General features: G+C 40.5%; 2 protein-coding genes across 6 annotated transcripts in view; one reads left to right on the forward strand and one right to left on the reverse strand.

The window, feature by feature from the left end:
• KYAT3 (kynurenine aminotransferase 3) overlaps window positions 1-23,801 on the reverse strand; it is a 340,414-nt gene that overhangs the window by 23,475 nt on the left and 293,138 nt on the right. The window lies entirely within an intron of this gene.
• LRRC8B (leucine rich repeat containing 8 VRAC subunit B) lies at window positions 960-23,683 on the forward strand. 5 transcript variants are annotated; one of them, XM_081865855.1, is made up of 6 exons: window positions 1,413-1,556; window positions 11,952-11,998; window positions 13,345-13,442; window positions 17,746-17,848; window positions 19,867-22,026; window positions 23,149-23,683. In XM_081865855.1, exons 5-6 carry the CDS (start codon window positions 19,891-19,893, stop codon window positions 23,419-23,421), a joined length of 2,409 nt encoding a protein of 802 aa, XP_081721981.1. In that variant the 5' UTR covers window positions 1,413-1,556; window positions 11,952-11,998; window positions 13,345-13,442; window positions 17,746-17,848; window positions 19,867-19,890; the 3' UTR covers window positions 23,422-23,683. The 5 variants fall into 5 exon arrangements, with proteins under 5 accessions (XP_081721979.1, XP_081721983.1, XP_081721981.1 ...); XM_081865853.1 differs by lacking the exons at window positions 1,413-1,556; window positions 13,345-13,442 and adding an exon at window positions 960-1,336; XM_081865854.1 differs by lacking the exon at window positions 13,345-13,442.

The following is a 23,801-nucleotide window of genomic DNA, read 5'->3' on the forward strand; positions in this document are numbered from 1 at the left end:
ATGGTGTTATGTGATCTGACCTCCTGGCAGCCACCACCCAGCAGAGTCTACAGCACCTCCATCTTACCTGGATTTAATGTCAGTTTGTTTGCCCACAGGATATGGGTGGCGCTGTGGGTTAAACCAGAGCCTAGGACTTGCTGATGAGAAGGTCGGCAGTTCGAATCCCTGCGACGGGGTGAGCTCCCATTGCTTGGTCCCTGCTCCTGCCAACCTAGCAGTTCGAAAGCACGTCAAAGTGCAAGTAGATAAATAGGTACCGCTCTGGCGGGAAGGTAAACGGCGTTTCTGTGCGCTGCTCTGGTTCGCCAGAAGCGGCTGAGTCATGCTGGCCACATGACCCAGAAGCTGTACACCGGCTCCCTTGACCAGTAAAGGGAGATGAGCGCCGCAACCCCAGAGTCAGCCACGACTGGACCTAATGGTCAGGGGTCCCTTTACCTTTACCTTGTTTGCCCACATCCATCCTAAAAACTGCTACTAAGTGCCACTTTCTAAAGCCTCCCCCTCCTTGGGATTTTTAGATGGAACAGACACTGCAGCCCAAACATCCCATGTATTCCAGGCACGTGTTAAAAAGCACGGCACCCCATGCGGTTTCTGAGCTACTTTTATGGCAAATCGGCGCAAACAGCACTGCCGACAACGGCTGCCATACTTTCCCGGACGTTTACCCCATTTCCCACCCAGGTTATAACCCACACCCCCCCCGCGCGCGTCCGGGAAATTCCTGGCGGGTGGCAACCCCGGCGCGGGGTCCTCTGAGGCGCATCTCCCACATGCGCGCACGTCTCCCTGAGGGGAGAACGAGGCGGGCCGAACCGCGTCTCTCGCGCGCGTGTGCGCGATGACGGCTCGAGGGCTCCTTTTGTCTCAGCCCCCCCCCCCCCGCCGCCGCGAGCCGCCACCTCCCATTGTTCCACACCCCCACCCTCGCCTCCCCCTTCTCCCCCTCCCTCCCTCTCCCTCTCTTCCCCCCTCCCCTTCTGCGCTGCCCTCCTCGCGCAGCAGTCAGCGGTTCCGCCAGCCGCGCCGCCATTGGCGGACGCTCCCCGTGACGCGACAAAAGAGCGGGGGGCGGAGCCTCGAGCCGGAGAAGCGCCGGTTGAAGCCGGTGCGCGAGCCGCCTCTCTCTCTCCTCCTCCTCGCTTTAAAAAACATCAACCTCTTCTTTCTCTTCCCTCCCCGAGGAGCTGCTTTCTCTTTCTTCGGAGGTGCTGTGGAGGAAGAAGAGAAGGAGAAGGAGCAGGGGGACGACGACGACTACGACGACCGGGCGCCCAGCCTGGCTGGTTGGCGGAGGAGGAGCAGGAGGCGGCGGCGAGGCGAGCCTCAGGTGAGTGAGGCTGAGAGGGCGCGAGAGAGAACCTGTCAAAGCTTACCTGACCGGGCGGGAGCGGTGTGTGGCAGTTGGAACCTGCGGCGGTTGGAACCGGCGACGGGCAGTTGGGACCTACCTTCCCCTCAGGTGGGACGTTGGCGGAGGGCGCCCCTCACCTTCTCCGTCCACGTCCTGAGGCGCTCGAGGATTTGGTAGGCTGCTTACTCCAGCTCAGGTTTATTTCCTTTCTGTTTCCCCACCCCTCCACCCCATCTTCTCTAAGCTGTTGCTCACTGGAAACTCAGAGGAAACGAGTGCCTCTGGGCATGTGCTGAGCCACGGGGGCCAACTTGAATAAAATACTGGGGTGGGAGGGAGGACAGCTAAGCCCCGCCCCGCACAATCGATCACATGACCTGGTGCACACATTTGAATGGGAATTCCCCTTTTAAAAATGCCCCCCCCCCCAAATAGCTGTCAACTTTTCCCTTTTCTTGCTAGGAATCCTATTCGGAATGAGGGAATTTCCCTTAAAAAAAGGGAAACATTGACAGCTATGCCCCCCCCTCAAATATATATATAAATTGGGGGGGGGGAGCAAAGGGACCCTTAAGAGTTTGCTCCTACCTGCTGAGCAGCTGTTCTTCACCGCCACAGGGGAGAGGGTGGCTGGGTTAGTCGGTCGCAACCGAGGCCCACCAAGTCTTGTGATAAAGACTGAAACACTTACTGAAAAGTGAAACTTTTTTAAAAAAATTGTGTGGGGTATTGGTTTGTATTGTAATTGTTTTTTATAATAATAACAATAACAATAATAATATATTATTTATACCCCGCCCATCTGGCTGGGTTTCCCCAGCCACTCTGGGCAGCTTCCAACAAAACACTAAAATACAATGACCTATTAAACATTAAAAGCTTCCCTAAACAGGGCTGCCTTCAGATGTCTTCTAAAAGTTTGGTAGTTACAGTATTTTTCTCTTTGACATCTGGTGGGAGGGTGTTCCACAGGGCGGGCGCTACTACCGAGAAGGCCTTCTGCCTGGTTCCCTGTAACTTGGCTTCTCGCAGTGAGGGAACTGCCAGAAGGCCCTCAGCGCTGGACCTCAGTGTCCGGGCAGAAAGATGGAGGTGGAGACACTCCTTCAGGTATACTGGACCGAGGCCGTTTAGGGCTTTAAAGGTCAGCACCAACACTTTGAATTGTGCTCGGAAATGTACTGGGAGCCAGGGTAGGTGTTTCAAGACCGATGTTATATGGTCTCGGCGGCCCCTCTCAGTCACCAGTCTAGCTGCCGCATTCTGGATTAGTTGTAGTTTCTGGGTCACCTTTAAAGGTAGCCCCACATAGAGCGCATTACAGTAGTCCAAGCGAGAGATAACCAGAGCATGCACCACTCTGGCGGGACAGTCTGCAGGCAGGTCTTTTGTGTGTTTTTATCCTATATTTTTACGCTGTGAGCTGTCCTGAGATCTTCAGAAGAAGGGCAGCATACAGATTTAATAAATAAAATAAATAACGGTGGGAGGTTTTATTGGGGCTGCTTTATAAAAGTGCATCTGAGATTTCATTTCACATTATATATATAGTATGTGGAAGCTTAGGCGAGTTTGTTAGTGCTTAAGGTGCCACAAACACTTTGTTGTTCCAGCTTCACTGCTTAAATGGCCACAAACACTTTCCACTTGCTGGAGCCATAAGGAGGGATTTCTAGGAGAAAAGGGTTGATGTGTATCTGCTATCTTTATAGGCATGAGGCTGGTGGTCTTACGGTAAAGACAGACGTGTGGGAAGTGTGGTTTTCTGTGCCTGAAAAGAAATACCTTTGAACATAGGAAAATGTGTGTTGAAACCACTTACACAACACTTTAGAATGTCTTCACTTTTACAGATCAAGCTCTATTGTCCATTGTGGCAAACTTCCATTTTCTTTAAGCACTGTGCACTGGCATATTTAAAATGGGCTTATAACAAATAGTAGTTGTCTGGTGCATACAGTGTATTTTGTTTTGTTGCTGTGTGATTTGTGCTCGTACTGTATTGTGATGGCCATTGGCTATAAACAATAAAATTTATTGAATTGAGTTAAAATAGTAGTTCATCTTATGCTTTACCAGCTAGTTTACTGTGACCCAGCTAGGACTCTGCAATCTCCAGTGAAGTTCTTTTCAAGAAATAGTCTCTGTTGCTCTTGGGACATTAGGTTTGGTTACCTGTATGGGTTGATGGTCAAATGCGTCATTAAGCTGCTTTTCCTCTACAATCTTTGAACTTTCCTGGAGTTAGTTGGAAAGAGAGTTTACCATGTGTTCCCTGCTTTTAAAATATGCCTTTAGGCGGTATCTGTGACTTGGTGTTTAATAGCTGCACACGTGTGCCGATACATAACTGGCTCTTGAAATCTTTGTGTTAGAGCAGGTCAGTTGGTGGTGTTCTCAGACACTGCTTCTCAGTGGGCACAGTATGGGCACTGGCATGTCCTGCACCACACTATCTGGTTTCAATGTATTAAGCAACACTTATGCTTCCTGCTATGTTGGAAGTGTCAGGAACAGAAAGTACAGACAAGAGTTAGTTGCTGTCTCTCCAAGTAGAAGGCACGCCAGCCAGGTTATTTAAACATTATTTTCAAAAGTTGAAATGTAATCCCAGAAGGAAACCTTTTTGTAAATTCTGAATCTATCATTTGGGTACAGTTTAGGACTCACAAAATGAAATTTCACTTAAGTTATGTATTTGTATCCAATGACACCATAATCTTTGATTACTTGTTTTTCTGTCATGAATCCAGATTGCATGTGAATAAAACTGCTAAATGAGGCACCCATGAACTGCAAAGGAATCTGAATCCAGGGCCAAAACTAAGTTTGGTGACCGGATATTCAGAATGAACTGACCCTTGATTTAATGTGTAGAATAAAATGTCTCTTGTTAGCTAGTGAGGCTGATAGAGCTGGGCAGCTAGGGCTTTCTTCCAAAGAAGCATGTTTAAAATGTTCTTTATCCTGCCTTTCCATAAAATGTGCTCAAGCATCTTACAATTGAAACATCTTAACCAATCACACTAATGTATTTCAAATCAATAAAACAAAAAAGAACCAGTAGCAGTAACAAAACAATTGTGTTATTAAGTAACAACAGTTCAGGAAAATAAAAGTATTTTACTGAAGATAATTAATGTCTCTCTACTTTCAGATCACTGAGTTGATAGTAGATGAAAGATTGCTTGAGCCCTTGTATCCCAGCCCTGGCTCTTATTATGAAATATCATAATATGCTTCTCAGTTGTAGAATAAAACATTATTGTGTGCTTCTAATTTTTTTGTTGTGAAATAGATCCCAAATTATTTCCAAACCAAACAAACATATTTGAGTTGTAAAATTCACAAGTCAGTTAGCTGCTTGCTTACAAAGAACGCTGTTTTAAAAGGCTAGCCTGTAACTTGAGATAATGTGACATTAATTGCTAATTTGGAAAGATCTTTTCTCAAAGTGAACAGGGGTTATTAGAGTGCAATTGCTATGCTGTTTCACAAAACCATGCTAAAAACACTTGTGCCATCTCAGTGTCTTTCCTATCTGACACAGTTGCAGGGTAATGTATCTGCTTTCCGAAAAGCTGGATTCTTCTGCATTTTATCATGCTTGATATGCATCTACAAAGCAAAACACAGCTGTTACAACTAATCATAGAGCTCACTAGTCAAGTCAAAAGTGTCTATTTAAATCTGTCAGAAGATAAAAAGAAGGAAACTGACCATCTCATCCAATAATTGAGTAGAAGTCTCTGGGCATGTTATATAATATGAGAATATGCACATCATATATGTACAGTATTAAGAAGGAATTAATGTATATAAAAGCTAAATTGCTGAGTTGGTTAAGCATGAATCCTCCCTTTTCATTACCTGTATCAAAAAACTTCTAAATGTCTGCCACAGGTAGAGAGTTGCTTCTACTGTTAAGGTTGCAAATATATAACATGAAAGAATCACATCATCATCATCATCACCATCATCTCGCTCTTCTACTAAATGCACCCAGAGCAACATGCAACACAACCATAAATCATACAGTATAAATATACAAATACATCTAACACTAAAAAATAATAGTAAGCATCACTGAACTTAGTATGACTTATGAGTAAATATGTACAGCATTGTGCTGCACTACGTTTCAGTGACAAATCTATTGATCTTATTTCCTTCTAACCTATCATAGTAAAACATTAAAAAACCCAGCATGTTAATACTCAAGTTTCAAGAGTGACTATTTTTCTTATAAGTCACTGGGCTACTTAATTGAAACTGAGCCTCTGGTCATATTAAAACATGGTTGTGATGTAACATTTTTAAGACCATATTTATTTTAATGTTGATTAGCATTCTAAAACATGTAATGCTTTAAGGGTAGAACATAGGCCCTCTGAACTGCCTCCTCAGTGTTTTCCTGTTTTCAGGGCTTTAGTTTTGCAAAGTAAGGCTCGTGTGTTGTATGTTGATGACATACCTCCTATTATGTCAGTGTAGTATCTCAAGTCTGCAAAATACATTCTTGTGACATTATGCCAACCCAATTATTGTCAAAGCACTTATTTTGTTGGTGTAGCAAGCCCTAGATTGACACTTTCATCTTGTGTAGACAAAAATAAATAATCTCTGGAATATGTATTTCATAATTTATATCTGAACTGAAACTTACTAGGGAGGGCTGTGCAAAGTTTAAATTAAGCTGACATATTTGGGTATCTTTGTCCAGTGGTCATACTGATGGAAAAAGTGACAGTTAAGTGGCAGGGAGAAACTGATCTTTAAGATTCAGAGTAAACATTAAACATCTTGTTTAAATATTGCTTACTGTGACCTTAACTCGAGTTGAGCAAAACTCTTAAGAATGTGCCTGTTCTGTGCCTGCAAGCTCAGAACAATAACTTTATTGGGCTGTTAATGTTATCTGTCTTACAAAAGATAGAATCTTGTATGGGGGAAGAGTTAACACTGCAGACTGATGAAATAGTATGGAATTTTTTCTTTAGCAATAACTCATTGCTGCACCAGTCTTATGTATAAGCACTTCTGTAAATTGTTTTATGGAAGTTTTAATATAGAGTAAACTATAACTTGAAGGAATACTCATGAAAATGTGTACTTGCTCCTTTTATGCAACTGTCCTTTAATAAGATAACATATAAATCAGTGTTCTGCAAATGTTGGCTTGGCTTACTAGTCAGCCTCTTTGTGTCCTTGCTACCAACTTCTTCCCTGTCCCAAAGTCCTCTGACATATGGAGACGGGGCAGTGAGTGTTTACACTCATTTGTGCCGTGGTATGGAAATATTAATAACTAGCTCAAGAAAGTTTACTTCCTGGTATGTCTGTGTTAACAAGATTTTCCCAGGCACGTGCTGAGCTGAAATTTATTTTAACTAGCAGCCAATAATTATGAACAAATTTGGTAACTGTTAATTTAGACTAGTCTCACCATTCAGTGGAAGATGTGTCATTAGTATTTATGTAGAAGGAATTTTAGCAAGTATATTAAATAATTCCCCCTCTGTGTATTTATTGAAGGATGGGAGCTCAATCAACTAATGCATCTGGTTGCCCTTACAGTATAATAATGCTGGAGGTTGTATTTGCACAGTTGTTTCCAGCAGTCCCACAGAGTGGGATTTCATTACCTTGGATAGCTCCTTTGCCTCTTGTCTTGACTAGCAGAGGTAGAATAAATTGTGTGGAATAAGCAAGCACATGCATATCTGCTTCATTTGACCAATGTATAATTTCATGATACTATTATCATTTTGGCCCAAGTTTTGATGTTTCATGGCATACTATCCAGATTTCTAAAAATAAAAGTTGCAAAGAGTAAACTCGCTGCTTTTCTCTCTAAAAATCTTCCTTGGCTAAAAGTTTGAAGAAGAGGTACAGAGACATGGCAAGTCCAGAAAGCACAGAAACAATTTAGATGTGGACCAAGTTGGAGAGGGTTGGTATATAAGATTGTTTTCAGAAAACTACTTAGAACATGAGTTCAGGGTGCTTCATAAACTCTTATACTGGAGGTGTAGAAACAATAGAAATTTTGGCTTTAAAGCTGGACTGCCAGTGGTGAGAAATAGTGTTCATGGTGTGCAACAGTTAAACAAAAACATTTAGTTTTCAAATATTATTTATAATTAAAATAATGTGCATTTCACTTTCTACTTGAAAAATTTTCAGGAGTTTTGCAAAAGTATGCAACATGCTGATGTGAAAGCTGTTGAATAGCTTTCTAACAACTGAGCATAGACCTTGACTTATATTTCAGACTGCTGAAAACTTCTTAACAAAGACCATACATTTGTGTGTTTATAGTTACTCATTTGATTTGGGTAGTGGATGAACTATGAGAAGACGTGTTAGTACTCTGGCTAAGCACCTGCTCTTTGAATTTGCCAAAAGAATTTGAACAATTGATCCTGTATGGAGAACGGAGATTATGCTTACTCGTGGTTAGAACAGTATGGAAAAAATCAGATTATTGTTGTGTTTTTAATGGTTCTTGCAATAAGGATTAGAGGTGGTGCTGCGTGCTTCTGACACAATCTGTACGTACATATCTGGAACATGGCTGTGAATGTATGTTAAGTAAACAATTAGGTTTCTGATTTGTAGCTTGAATTGCAGTATATTCAGTTCAATAGTAAAGCATGTGCTTTATATGACTGAGGCTTTTCAGTAGAACCTAGGTTTCCAAAACTGAGTGCCACCTGCTCTAAGCTCCACTTTAAAAATAAGAGTAAGTACTGGTACTAGTTTCAGAACAAGGTTAAGAGGTTCTGCTCAGCCCTGGAAACCTAGGTTCAATACTCACCACCAGTTAGTGGCCACTCTGGTTGTTGATATTATTTGATAGAAAGCTGCTTTCTGCATTCGTCTCTCTGTGGAGTTGGGCTGTATGCTGCTTTGGGTATTTGTATAGAAAAGCAGTTTGATGGAATTTAAACAGGTGAAGGAAATTACAAGGATTCTAAGCAATTTGCTTTTCTTCCTGTTAAGATGGGTAAAGATTAATGCCAGAAGAATGAACATATAGATAACAGTGTATTTATAAAAGTGAAGGAATTCCAGCTTATTCTCCATTGCTGAATACTTGTCCATATAACAATATATATTCTATATCTCAAATAAATCTTCTACCTACATCCCAACATAATTAGTATCCCGAGCACAGGGCCAATTAAAGGGCTATTTGGAGTAGTTCAGCTTTATTGAATCTGTTAAACTTGTCTTGAAGGGAAATTGCAGCCTTTAGTATCAGTTCCGAATGTAGTAATTTTATGTTGGAACAGTATTTGCTACACCATATTGAAACAGCTTTACTTTGTGATGTGTATTAGGGCTAGACTGAACCTTGTTGCATGGACTACTGTTCTGATGAAAATCCCAATGGACTACTGATGTGTATTTAACTGTACAAATCTGATCAGTTGATTGGGGCCTTCAACCCCACCCCTTCAGCCCAGCATTCTCTTTACCTTTACAGCAGGTGTGGGTGGTTTGGCCAAAATGACCTTGCAGGCCAAATGGGCACCAGGGGTTCCCCACCACCCTCTTATGACATTACTAATTTATCTTAAGTAATTAATGAGAAAGAATCCAGTGGTCTGTTGAAATCTATTTTTACTTATATATTCAGATCCAAATCTTTATTGATTGCTAAATTCTGTTGTTGAAAGGCTCTGTTGTGTCAGGGTTTCTTTTTCTTCTGGTTATATCTTGTTGCAACATTCAGATTATTTATAAGTATTATGGACGCCGTTGCTCTTGCTTTTCTTGTTCTGTTTGTAGAATACAAATTCCAGGTCGGAGAAAAAATGTTCTTAGGTGAGCAGTTTGTTTTTATCCATTAAGCCGATTCTGGAAGATGCATTTTCTTCATAAAGATTCATTGCTAATACGGTGGATAAGCAGCTCCTAGAATAAGTATCTTTACAATATAGGAGATGTAGAAGGTATATAATTTTAATTAAGTTAGTCATTCCCACCAAAACTCTTCCACAATGTTTGCCTCAAAGTTGGAAAATCCAATCAAATACAAATGCCTTCAGTAACATACTAAAAACAATGTGCTTCTAATAATGGAGGTGTTCTTATATCTGTTACAGGAATTGGGCAGTATAAGTCCTAGCACACATTCAGATTCCAGGACTGACTGTTTATTGTTGTAATCTGATGCTATAAAATCCAGGTGTCATCAAGTTCTTACCTTTTGTAACTGACCTGGTATTTCAAGTTTCATACTGGATCAGTTAATTCAGCTTGGATTAAGGTCCAAGTGAAATGTTTTTAGTATTTGTCACAACTGATCACCAATTTTTATCTGACGGGTATAGTAAGCAAGCTCTATTGTACATGGAATTTGCTATGTCAGGCACTTTCCCGTTATTATTCCTTACCACTACTACAGTTTTTCTGTGGCAAGATAACAGAGTGTGAAAGATGGGCTGTCTGAAGGGAATGTAAAACTGTGATCTTAAGTTTATTTGTGTGTGAGTATGCTGGTTAAACAATGAAGCTTCTGCATACAGAAGCCTTGGGGCTCTTACAGCATTGGTAGATTATAGCCTTTGGATAGATGTGCATGACTTGTCTAGTACCTGTAATGATTTAGGGAGGCAGACAACTGTAATCTCCAACCATGTTGAAATTTTGCATTGGTGTTCCTCTGCAGTCACCTAGAAATGTAGAAAATCAAAAGTCTAGGAAAGCTTGCTCAATCATAGAATTATGATAATTGCACAATAATCTCAGCTGAGAGCAGAAGATAGATTGGAGTCACTGATAGATGTCTAAGTCACTCACTATTTTGTTTTATATGCCTGCTGAACACTTTATTTCAGCAAGCCTACTAAGACCTATATTTTAGTTACCTATATTTGTTTTAAAATGCTTTACTGGCTTTTTCTGCTTTTTGATTATTTTATATATAGCCTTTAACAGTTTTGCTGATTTTACCCATGTTTTATGGATAATTTTAGTATGTACACTACCTAGATAACCATCTGTTGAATCAGTCTATACATTTTTCTAAATAAAAATAAAATACATAAGCTAGTGTAAAGATATTTAAAATGGCAAATGTAAAAATACTGTTTTGTGGCCATCCTCATCTCTGAACCTTCATGCTAATTAATGGTTAAACATTTGTGTATATATTGGTTGCCTTTGATCAGATCCTTGTGTGGATCATTAGGCAAGTTTTGTGTTGGAATCTCTGATTTGTGACAACACAGATATATATATTTGTACTTATATAAGTTAGTTATCTTGGTGTTTAGATTATGGAGTTCAATAAATAATTGGCTGTACCCTCTAACTCACCACATGACATCTGGCCTCCTTGGGCCACTACTTTGCACCTAAATTTAGTGAACCCTCAGGGTTCAAATGAATGTCAACACTCAAATGAAAAGAAAGGAAGTAGATTCTGTAAGTCTTAAATTTTCCAGGCCCTAGTCTGTCTGAATCCATCCATAGTGATGGCAATTTCGTCTTAAGAGTATTATTTCCCATAGAATTATTTATATCTGCTAATAGCAAGAGACTTAACATTATTCTAGTTCCCATATTCATTCTGGTGTCACTTTCCCCCTTTTTAGTCACTACACTGTGTGTTTTGTAACTCTGTTGGGTAGCCATTATCTTAGAGCTTGAGGAAGACCTCAACAAATATCTAATCCAACCCCTGCAGTTAGTGTACTGATGTTTTCGGATGGGCCAAGTTTTGTCCAGAAAGTCACCATGAACTTATTTCTGTACATAGTGATTTACCTATATCTTGGATACAGGGTTGTTGTATTTTGTATAGATATGAAACAAATGTAGATGGTTTTTAGATGTACAGTATCATGAAGTCTCACCAATAGGAAACATCCCTCTATATTTCCAGTATTTACAAGGTTAACTTTATTAGAATTGCATTAAAAGGTAAAGGTAAAGGTACCCCTGCCCGTACGGGCCAGTCTTGACAGACTCTAGGGTTGTGCGCTCATCTCACTTTAGAGACCGGGAGCCGGCGCCGTCCGCAGACACTTCCGGGTCACATAGCCAGTGTGACATTGCTGCTCTGACGAGCCTGCACCAGCGCAGCACACGGAACTCCGTTTACCTTCCCGCTATAAAGCAGTACCTATTTATCTACTTGCACTTTAAGGGTGCTTTCGAACTGCTAGGTGGGCAGGAGCTGGGACTGAAAGACGGGAGCTCACCCCGCCGCGGGGATTTGAACCGCCGACCATACGATCGGCAAGTCCTAGGCACTGTGGTTTTACCCACAGCACCACCCACGTCCCTTAGAATTGCATTAGGTTTCAGAAAAAAAAAAAAAAAAACCCTATTTGCTAGTGTTTTGTGCCTTATTCTGAAGCAGGACAATTCCGTCACTCCAGAAATGCATAAATGTTATGCATAAAGGATGCCACTAGGCGGTGCCTTAGGTTTAATTATTTTTCAGCAAATGTAGGAACTGACACTTTAGATATAGTATAATTAGGAGATTTGGGGTTATGTGCCTACTATTAGAGTACATTCTGTGACTCTGTATTGTAAATTTGCAGTAGCTAATTCAGCAATGTCTCTGCAGGAACTGTCAAGTTCTAGAAGAGATTACGACTGACTGGCCTTTAAAAGGTAAGAATATACCTGCTTTTAAAACTTCTGTTGTCTTAGCACAGTGGTTCTCAAAGGGTGTGGCAGGCCACATTGGTGTGGCAGGAGAGGATAGCAACTGTGAACTGTGGCGGGAAGATTCAAGGACAATCAATTATTTCAGTATGGTAGCATCAAAATAGTAATTTTTAATTGCAGAATATGGATAGATGTCTTTTCAAAATGAGAGCAAGAACACCATAGGATACTGCAGACAATCCTAGTTGAGACCCAGAATCGCGTTTAGAACAGAGTGCTGGATAAAACTTGTTTATAATTATATTTTGGGAATGATTCATGTTCTTATATAGCTGCATTGTTTTATACTTTCTGGATGTCCCATGATCATATTATAAAGTAGTTGTGTTCTGTGTTATAAATCAAGCACTGCCAGGAGTTGTTTAGTTTTGTTTTCCAATGTATTTCTTATCAGTAAAAAAATTGATGTGGTGCAAACAAATTTGTATTCTGAAAGTGTGGCCCAGAGAAAAAACTTGAGAACCACTGCTTTAGCAAAATCTAAAGCTTATTTCTCTTCTGGTTTTTTAAGACTAACTTAAAAATGGGACTGGAATATATATTCAGAAATAAAACTAACTGTTCTAGCATTAGGATGAAAACTAAAATCATTATACAATGAATGAAAATACTTTAATATGGCAAATGGTAAATACTAGTCTGATTAACTGATTGTCTAATTGAAAAATGCAAATTAGGGATCAGAATTAATATGTAAATAATAAAGATAATAAACCGTTTAAAACACAATTTGTTATAAAGTTTGCTGCAAGCAACCTTATGGCAAATTTCCTAAAGATGGTAAGAAAACTGTTAGACTGAAAAGTCTGTACTGTGTGGCAGAAACAATTATCCATGTTATTTTTGATTTGATCTTTCTAGAACAGAAAGCCACATGTCAGTATCTGTTCACTGTATTCATGCTATCAAAACCAGATGTACTTGCGCAACACTACTGATTTCTGTAATAGGTATAAAAATATGGCCAAGATGTTCTGGCCTTGTGAAATGTGTTATTGATGGAGATCCAGCCGTAGATCAGCTAATGGTTGCCAAAGCATTTTAAATAAGGCTGGGTGAGATGTTGGCTGCTTTCTAAAAAAAAGTGAAGCTGTTGAATACTCAAGAGAATGAGCATCATATCTCAACTGCAGAGTTGCAAATTTAGAGAGCTTAGAAAGTAAGATCTTAATTACACTATTTAGGAAAACAAATATTCCCACAAGTATTAATTGCTCCTTTTAGTTGCCTTAAGGATTTCAAGAGATTGAAATATATAATTGCACCCTTTATGGTTATTTCATTAACAGAATGTAGTTTCATGCTCTGATGCCCTCAAGCCAGGGCTTAAGGAAGGATGAATAGAAAGGTGTGTCCTTACTTTACACTGTCAGGAAATGGTTTGATGGTAAGAACCATGGTTGAAAAGCTGCTGATGTAAATAGACTAGAGAAAATATTTGAAGAGAATTCTAATCAGGGGTTGGCAACCTAAGGCCTGTGGGCCACAAGCGGCCCACGGGGGTTGTTTAACCAGCCCACGAGCTGCCCCCGAACTGAGCCACCCGCTCGGCAAGTCCCCATGTGTTGCACTAAACTGGCTCTGGAAATTGCGTCTGCGCAGATGCAGACACTGGAAATCACGGGCGTGGGCGCAATCCAGCCCACGGAGGGATCTCCACTGGAGTGAACCGGCCTAGGCGAGGTTAATCTTACCGACCTCTGGTCTAATTTTTTATTAATTGGAAGTAATTCTAAGCACAATGAGGGTCCCCAAAACACAATTCAATCACTAACAAATCCCAGTTCCATATAAAAGTGAACATAGATTCTTATTTAAACAAAATACCCGTACATGTATAAGTAATGGTTACCCTATATTGTCCCTATTATTGTACCCTATTATCTTTGTATCAACATCCTGATAATGGAGCACTGGTTAAAATCCATTTAAACAGATTGCAAACGTGAGCCAGAGGAACAGTTGAGCTGACAGGTGACTCCCCATTTACAAGGGGGTTCATTCCGAATCCCCACGTGAGTTGGTGAAATCACATAAAATGGGGAGTTGCCTTTCAGCTGTATATTGTAATTTGAACTTTTTGTGGGCATGCTTGTAATGTATTTGCAAACACCACTATCTATAGTACTTCTGGAAATTTAGACTTGCAGCATAACCTTATTTTGGATGTGATTGAACCGTGGTCACTGATTATCTATTCAGCTCTGTTTTTTGTTGTCATCCCGCCCTGTTGCTTAGCACCTCTCCCTCTCACAAAACAGTACGCTAATGATAATCCAAAGCTTCTGGTCACAAAATGCTTAGGCCTCTCTTTTGAGAGGCAGCTGAGAGATTAATAAGTTTCTGCTTTATTTAACTGCCTAGAAGCTATTCATTTTTTTTTAAATAATATTTATTAGAAATTTCCAATTACAACAAAATAAAAAGAACAAAACATCCCAATTTAAAATCTTATTTTCAATAACATCTTTCCAGGACTTCCCCTCCCTCCCCCCCTCTTGTATTCCAATTCTTACAAATAAATTCAGCAAGTTCTTATCCCAGTTTTTGAACTTATTATCATTAGCCCAATTTTAAAAATATTTTCCCATCCCCTAAAATCGACCTGTTCCCTTCCGTGCATTCCCTTCTTTAATATACAATACAGATTAAAATAATCAGATAAATTAATTAAAATAAAATTATAAAATATAATTAAGATAATCAAATATAATTTTACGCCCTTTGGATTCCAAATTTCCCTCCCCCCTTTCCCGGTTGCGTTCCCAATGTTCTTCAACGTCTGATGTCTTCCTGGAGCTCCCACATCTATCTAGGCCATAGTCCTTTACCAGTCATCTTTAATTTCGAATGTCCAATCTTGGAAGGAGTCTATCTCAAAAAGGCCCATTTCTTCCATCCAGATTTTTATATTTAGGAGTAAAAGCTCCAATTTTATTTCTTTAGACCTTTCAAATCTGGATGTCCCAAATGTTCCCACTTCCAACTTTGTCCAATTCTTGTTGTTGTTCTTGTTGTTCTTGTTGGTCTCTCTCCTCCTTTTTTTTTTTTTCCTGCTCTCCTGCACAAATGTTCTAATTCCAAAAGCTTCTAATTCCTCTGCAGAGGCTCTGTTATTCAGGAACAAAACATTATGCCAAGTCCCTTCCATTCTTCAATAGATAAATCTATTGTCTCCTTTAGTGTGTAGACCTCTGTAGACAAAATAGTGTTCCATTTCTGCAGTTTCCCAGGAGATAAAAAATTCTATTCAAGTTCCAAGCCAACAATACTTGTAATATCCCTCAGCTCCTCTAGGTGGATTGCAATAACTCAATTCCCTTCCAGATCATGCCCACCAGTCAAAATAACTTGTTATTCCTTGTTTTAAACAATTTATATCCAATTTATAACAAATGTAACCGGCAAAGTCCTCGTAACAAAGTTCTCTTTTTTGTTCTTCCGCTTTGACAGCTCTTTGACAGCTGTCAAAACCTCTCTTTCTCTTCTCCCGGTGCTCTCACAAATCGCTCCCAGGATTCCAGGGGGGGGGGTTGCTTTTTAATTCAATTCCACTTTTCTCCTCCAGCTCAGTCTTATAATTTTCCATCGCGAAGTTAATAACTTTGTCAAAATAGGGTTGCGCTCGATCTTAGTTGTCAAATCCTTTACTTTAACTCCTCTACGACAGGGGGGGGGGGGCTGACTTCCTTTTTGCGCCTCCCCCGTTCGCTCCGAATTTTTTTTAAAAAAATTATCCCCCTTTTTAGTCCAGGTTCCAATTACTCACGGGTTATTCTTTTAAGTCCAAATTTTCAATAGAAGAAGTCAGCGCTCTCCGTCGAATGGCATGCGGCTTCTCTCGGCAGGGGAAGCGGAGGACTCAAAGCACCCCCCCCCCCCCGTCACCCGTTCCGCAGCCTTTAAAAAGGCTCCTTCGCGGGTCGGGGGGGCGCAAAAGGTGCCAGCCGAGTCACCATGTCCATGGGTTTCAGCGCCCATGGTTTTTGAGGGTCCCCGCGTCGCCGGCGCGGTAGGACCCAGCCCCTGCCGAGCAGGCTCCCTCCGGAGCTCGGAGGGAGTCCGCCTTTCGGCGATGGCGCCAACCCGGAAGTCCTGCCTAGAAGCTATTCAAAGTGGCGGGGGGGGGGGCGGATACCTACCTTGAACAGAAGTTTATACAGAGAGCTCAAATTTACTTGAATTCCAAGTGTTCACAGAAGAAAAAATATAAGCTTGAACTTAACTAGATTCTTATTGATGTTTCCAAGAATCCAATTACATTTACTTATGAAATTTCTACTCTGCATTTCCTTGTTAGCATCCAACGTGGCTTGCAGCAATATAAAATGCACAATGCAGTAAGAATAGTAAAATAAATAAAAAAGAGCACATTTTATTCACTTGCTTAAAAAGCATCTATACCCTGCTCTTCAGTTGAAAAAGGTGCTAGCGCTACTTGCATGGACCAAAAATGCTGCAGTCGTTGCCTCAGGCTAACAATATATGAGACGAAGCACAAAAGGAAAAGGGATTGGTAGGCACTAGTTCTTAATAACTTCAGTGGATAGTAATTCAGTGGTCTTAGAAGCTAACAGTACAATCCTATACATGTCTCAGAAGTTTGTTCCATTGAGTTCAATGGAGCATACTGCTAGACAAGGGGGTGTAGATTTGAAGGCTAAGGATTCCTTTAAAAAACCTCAGTATAACTAAGCTGGGATCATCTTGGTTACTGTAAAGCCTAATTTTAGTACATGTTGAAAATTGAGTTAGACTACTTTGAAAAGCTTTTATGGCTTTCATGAGCTAAAACCTATTTGGAGGATCTGAGCAACGTACTACATTAAATCTGATTATTCAGTGTGTTAAGATAAAACTCTGGAGCTGAACAAAACCAGAAGGTTGACATTTTTTGGACCAAAATCTTCAAGAGGACATTATTTTATAAGCTAAGTTTGATCTTGAAGCAAAGATGTTTCTCTAGGAAAAGTAAAGGTACATGGAAACTGACTGGCGATGTAGGCTTTTCGCCAACAATAGCTTCATGTGATGTCTGTTTCTGGGCTATAATACAACAGTATGGATGTTGTTGAATAATACTAATTTCTCTCCAGCTTCTCCCTTGATTCATTCCAGCACACAGGGAAGACTTACAGCCTCAGGAAACATTCGGGAAACTAGCAGTAGTATGGAAAAGTGAGACTACTAGTAATCCTAAGCATAAATACATTTTGATCCATGGCCTCCTAACTAAAAGTCTGTCAGGATTTATGTATGTTTTAGAATATCTTTGTTTATTTGAATACAAGGGGGGAAAGTCCCAGCCGCCCCACAAGTCAAAATCTATTTTTCTGTTTGCAGCGGAGACTGGCGTCTAAGCAAGGAGTAAACAAGAAATGTGGTATTTCAAAGTCATTTAATATAGCACAATTGACAATACAGGTCAGTTTGGAAATCTGGAAGATAAGTATGATTGTTAAGCTAATACTATGCTTCCTAAGGATAGTTGCTTGTAACTGCCCAATTTGAATGTTGCTGCATTTATTCATTGTGCTACTACAGAATTTAATGAAAACATGCATTTTTAGAAATTGATGGCTTCCTAAGAAACTCTTTGCCCCACATTATTGAAATTCTAATAGATGATATTACTTACCCACTTTGTGTAATATATGCAGCCTCAATTTGAATCTTTGTTTTTGTCCTAGGATGAAGACGATTCTGAAGATGGCTTGCCTAAGGAATTTTAAAAGGTGCAGACCACCTGATTGAAGATGGTGGTTCTGTGTCTCATCCCATTTGATAAGTAAAGTAAGTGAAATGATCATTTCCAGTATTTAAGTTGCATGATTACAGCAGAGATCTTCTAATAAAGCTAGAATTTAAGGAATTCAGAAATAATTGTAAGCACATTTATTTAGCAAAGATAAAGGTTTATGCCATGTACCGTATTTTTCGCTCTATAAGACGCACTTTCCCCCTCCTAAAAAGTAAGGGGAAATGTGTGTGCGTCTTATGGAGCAAATGCAGGCGGGAGGCTCTGCTCAGCGCTCCCTTTAAAGAGCCGCGTGGAACATGTGTGTGGCTCTTGGGGGCTTTTCCCCAAGGAGTGAGAAGGGCTGCCATCCTCCCTCCTCAGGGAAAAGCCCCCAAGAACCGCACACATGCTCCATGCGCTCTTTAAAGGGAGCACAGCTCTTGGGGGAGCCTTCTGCCTTAGCTGTGCGCAGCCTCTTCCAGGCAGGGGGAGCCTTCATCCCACTGCCCAGGAGAGGCTGCGCGCGGCTATCCCATAAGCCAGGACAACAAGAGGCTATCCCAGAAGCCAGTTCCCTCTTGCTGTTCTGGCTTCTGGGATTCAGAATTTTTTTTCTTCTTGTTTTCCTCCAAAAACTAGGTGCGTCTTATGGTCTGGTGCGTCTTATAGAGCAAAAAATACGGTATAGCAGATGATCAGTAAACAAAAGCAATAGAAGTTCTTCAGAACTCCGACACTAGAAGTTTCAACAAGTGGACGGTGGCAATAATTTGAGTGCTCTTCTATGCTGATATATAGGCTTACGCTGCATGGCTTCTCACTTGCCTTTGGGGGTAGCTGCTTCATTTCTGCAGTGGAGATAAGTTTGGAAGGACCATCTAAGTGGAAACTGTGGTGTTGTCAAGAAGCATAGGTGTGCTATTCAAATTGGGGTTTTGGAAGTTCCCTTTCAATGCAGTTTAGATTAAGTAACACAATAGGTGTGGGTGGAATTTGCATATTTATTTTTCTATTGCTTACATTTTTGTTATATCTGTATAATTTTATATTTTTAAAAATCAAAGTGGTTTATATATACGCACACACACATACTAAAAGCCATGTAAAAAATTAAAATATGAGATCATCCACGAAACTGTTACAGAATGATGCTTTCTTGATGTCTGCATAAAGCATGATGGTATACAAAAGTGTTCAGATGCCATTTAAAGTAAAAGATGTGTGCTGAATCCCTGTTGGCATAACATTTGACAGCATTTGGCTAAAGGCTTGGATTTTTTGTTTTTTGTTGCTGTCAGACGTGCCTTGCTGACTCAGGATGACCAATGATGCTTCTGCAGATGATCTCAGCGACTGAGCTGAGATATGAGAGTTCAGGCAGTCCCTAAGGCAGGGGTAGGCAACCTAAGGCCCGTGGGCTGGATCCGGCCCAATTTCCTTCTCAATTCGGCCCATGGGCGGTCCGTGAATCAGCATGTTTTTACATCAGTAGAATGTGTTCTTTTATTTAAAATGAAACTCCGGGGTATTTGTGGGGCATGGGAATAGAGTTCGGCCCACCACATGGTCTGAGGGACGGTGGACCGGCCCACAGCTGAAAAAGGTTGCTGACCCCTGCCCTAAGGTAACCTGGACCTAAGTTGTTCAGGGCTTTGTAAGTTTATACAAGGACCTCGATAGTAGATGGGCAACCATTGCAAATGCATTAGCAGTAGTGTCATATGTTGGCCATGTGCTCCCATCAACAGTATGGTGGATACTTTCTGCACCAGCTGCAGCTTGTAGACCATGCCCAAGGGCAGCCCCACATAGAGTAAGTTGCAGTAATCCAGGTTATCATGCATTGACTACATGTGTTCAACTTAACTTGGATCAAAATCTTTAGTGTCTGCTGAATGCTATTGTTGGTATGCTGTACAATGTACACCTTGCATGACTAGAAGAATAGTAACTGTAACAACAATATTTGTTATATTTGAAATCTTAACAAATGTTTTGATATTTTCATTAGTTTAATAAAATTATATCTGTATTCTCAGCTAAGAATTTATCACTTGTTTTTCATTTCCAGTTGCCACTGTTCCATAAGCAAGTCATGATTACGTTAACTGAACTCAGATGTTTAGCAGATGCCCAATCATCATACCACATCCTGAAACCATGGTGGGATGTCTTCTGCTATTACCTCACCATGATAATGCTGCTTGTTGCTGTCCTTGCTGGAGCTCTCCAACTCACTCAAACTAGATTGTTATGTTGTCTTCCTTGCAAGCTTGAGTTTGACAATCATTGTGCAGTGCCTTGGGATCTGGTGAAAAACAACCTTAATGTATCCTCCAGCTCTGCAGCGCCAATAGTGCTCCCTCTTAGAATCCAGAATTACCTTCATCGACAGCAGTATTCTTACATTGATGCTGTGTGTTACGAGAGAGAGCTTCACTGGTTTGCCAAATTTTTCCCATACTTAGTGCTTCTTCATACTTTCATTTTTGCTGCTTGCAGTAATTTTTGGCTTTACTATCCCAGCACAAGTTCAAGACTGGAACACTTTGTAGCCATACTACACAAATGTTTTGATTCTCCCTGGACAACACGTGCCCTGTCGGAAACAGTTGCTGAACAGTCTGTGAGGCCTCAGCCATTCTCCAAATCTAAGACCTTTCTTTCCTCTCCAAGCAACATAGCAGAATTGGAGAACAAGCGACAGTCTGTCTCCTACTCGCAGACTGGGCTGGAAACAGCTGGAAGAGAGAGCTCTTCAAATGTTCTAGACAGAAAAGAAGGGGAGCAAGCAAAATCAATATTTGAAAAAGTCAAAAGATTCAGGGTGCATGTTGAACAGAAGGATATCATCTATCGTGTGTACCTAAAACAGATTGTGATCAAGGTCATTGTATTTATACTAATAATGATTTATGTTCCCTATTATTTAACCTTTATTACACTAGAAATTGACTGTGTGGCTGATATTCAAGTCTTTACTGGCTACAAGAGATACCAGTGTGTTTATTCACTAGCAGAAATTTTTAAAGTGCTAGCTTCGTTTTATGTTGTCGTAGTGATCTTGTATGGCCTGACGTGCACTTACAGCTTGTTATGGATGCTGAGAAGTTCACTCAAACAATATTCTTTTGAGAAGCTGAGGGAGCAAAGTAATTACAGTGATATTCCTGATGTAAAAAATGACTTTGCCTTCATTCTTCACCTAGCAGACCAGTATGATCCTCTGTATTCAAAACGGTTCTCAATATTCCTCTCTGAGGTGAGTGAAAACAAGTTGAAGCAGATCAGTCTAAATAACGAATGGTCTTTAGAGAGATTGAAAAGCAAACTGGTACGAAATTCCCAGGATAAGATGGAACTTCACCTTTTTATGCTTAGTGGTCTTCCAGATGACATCTTTGAACTCACAGAGATAGAAGTTCTAACCCTAGAACTTATTCCTGAGGTTAAGCTTCCGGCATCTGTAAACCAGCTACCCAATCTCAAGGAACTGAACATTTATCACTCATCATTAACTGTGGAATTTCCAGCACTGCACTTCTTAGAAGAGAATTTAAAAATCCTGCGTCTAAAGTTGGCTGATATGGGAAAGATTCCACGCTGGATCTTCTATCTAAGTAACTTGCAGGAATTGTATTTGACTGGATGTTATATGCTAGAAAACCAGAATGGTCTCTACAATGAGGGCTTTCAGGATCTTGTGAATCTGAAAACAATTCACTTAAAGAATAGCCTTTCCCGCATACCTCAGGTGGTTACAGACCAGTTGCCTTCACTACAAAAATTATCTATTGACAATGAGGGGAAAAAACTTCTAGTGTTGACCAACTTGAAGAAATTGCTTAACCTGAGAACTTTGGAATTGATCAGCTGTGACTTGGAGCGCATTCCACATTCTATCTTTAGCCTGAACTATTTGCATGAAATAGACTTAAAAGACAATAATATACGAACAGTAGAAGAAATCATTAGTTTTCAACACCTTGAGAACCTTTCTTGCCTGAAATTGTGGCACAACACCATCTCCTACATCCCAGTGCAGATTGGAGCTTTAGCAAATCTGGAGCAGCTCTATTTAAATCATAACAACATAAAAAAAATCCCACCGCAACTTTTTCTTTGCCTAAAGCTACATTATTTGGACCTCAGTTATAACAAGCTAACATCCATTCCACATGAAATCCAGTATTTAACAAACCTGCAGTACCTTGCTGTGACAAAGAATCACGTAAGTAGAAGCAAACTATTGGCGGAATTCAGCATTGCACTCTTGCAATCATTCCGTTTGTGCAAGCAGTCCAGCTTGCCAGATGGAACAGTACCCCTTCCTGTCCCCCTACACTGTCCTGGGAATTCCCATTCCCCACCCCTGCTCCAAGCTGATCTTGGGAAGTGCATGGCTGGTAAGAGGAAGCCCCATTGCACAAGCAGAAGTCCTTGTGCAGGGCTTCTGCTGCCAGGACTGGTTAGGTGAATCCCACCCTTCTGCTTTAAAGTGAATGTAAAATAAAAGCTAAGAAAAAAAGTTAATCAAGACTGAAGGCATGGTAAAAGCCCAGTCCTGCAATATATTACAGCAGTGGTTGCCAACCTTTTTTTAATTTCATGGGCATATTTGCCAACCAGAAAACGTGGGTACCACACACCTCAACTGGTTATATTCACTGCAATAAAATGCTTTCCAATGTAGTAGTAGTAGTAGTCCTGCTGCAGGCAGTGAGCGAAAAACCTGTTCTCTGTTCTTACTCTGGAAAGAAAATCCAGTTTTCAGTACTTGAGTGGGGAAGTATTTTATCTTTATTATGAGTTCTTGTATCTGTATCTGTCAAAACCATTTTCCTGACTTATTTCAGCTAGAACAGTAGCATACGGCATTCACAAAGCTAGCTTACTTCAATCTCTTCATACATCATTGGTTTCAAACCTATTTGTCTCCTCCCCTGCCCCATTAGCCTGCTTCAAATGTAAGTGTTAAGCAGGGAGCTCAACATCTAACTTTTGATGTGCCGCCATGAAGGATTGTTTCACTGGGCTTATAGCAAGTTGCTCAGATTATTAATTCTTTGCTTATCGTGCTTTTGTTTATTTGAAAATTAGGCATAAAACAGGTCATGTGAATCAGCCGGGGATTTCCACAATGAAATAGGCATTTTCTCAACCATCTACATTTATAAAAGAATATTGCAGAGGGGTGGGGATGGATACAGAGAGATAGCCCTCACTGAATGCATGTATCCTAGGCTCTAGATCAGCATGATTTAGGAATACATACATTAACTGATTTTGTGTGTTTGTGTGTATAAATTAATGACCTTACAATATTATGTATTTTTTTATTTTTTCTCTTTAGATTGAGGCACTTCCAAATGAATTATTTCAGTGCAGAAAGCTACAGTATCTCCTACTGGGACATAACAGCCTGATGCATTTGTCCCCTAAAGTTGGGGAACTCTCCAACCTTGTTCAGCTAGAGCTTAAAGGAAACTACCTGGAGTTGCTGCCTGCCGAACTGGAGGAATGTAACTCTTTGAAACGGAGCTGCTTAATTGTAGAAGAACACTTGCTAAAAACTCTCCCCCTTAGGGTAACAGAGCATATGCAAATGTGCTTGGACAAAGTCTGAGCTTGAGATTCTCTGTGCAGAGCAACAAATTCCTCTTAAGAGTTTTAAATAATAGCTCTAAAGGAAAGTATAGCTGGCAAGAAGGGAAATGCAAGGGTGTTGTTGATTTTCCTGCAGCTCTGTGCATTGACCCAAGTTTCTGCTGATAAAAACCCCCACACACATTTAAGTCTTAAAACAAACAAAAATAAATATTAGGCAAGTATATGCATACATATATACCATGAATAATTTGAAACTGGAATTAAAGAGTGAAAGTTAAGTGGATAGTGTAATCGTGGTTTTGAATGACTGGGAAAGGTGAATATATAGTTTGTCCGAGTCTAGTAAGGGTTGTTTCCCCATAACATTTTATTGTGTAGTTTTCAACAAATGACTGT

This window comes from Podarcis erhardii (genome assembly GCF_964252035.2).
Source record: "Podarcis erhardii genome assembly, chromosome: 6".
Lineage (NCBI taxonomy): Eukaryota > Metazoa > Chordata > Lepidosauria > Squamata > Lacertidae > Podarcis > Podarcis erhardii.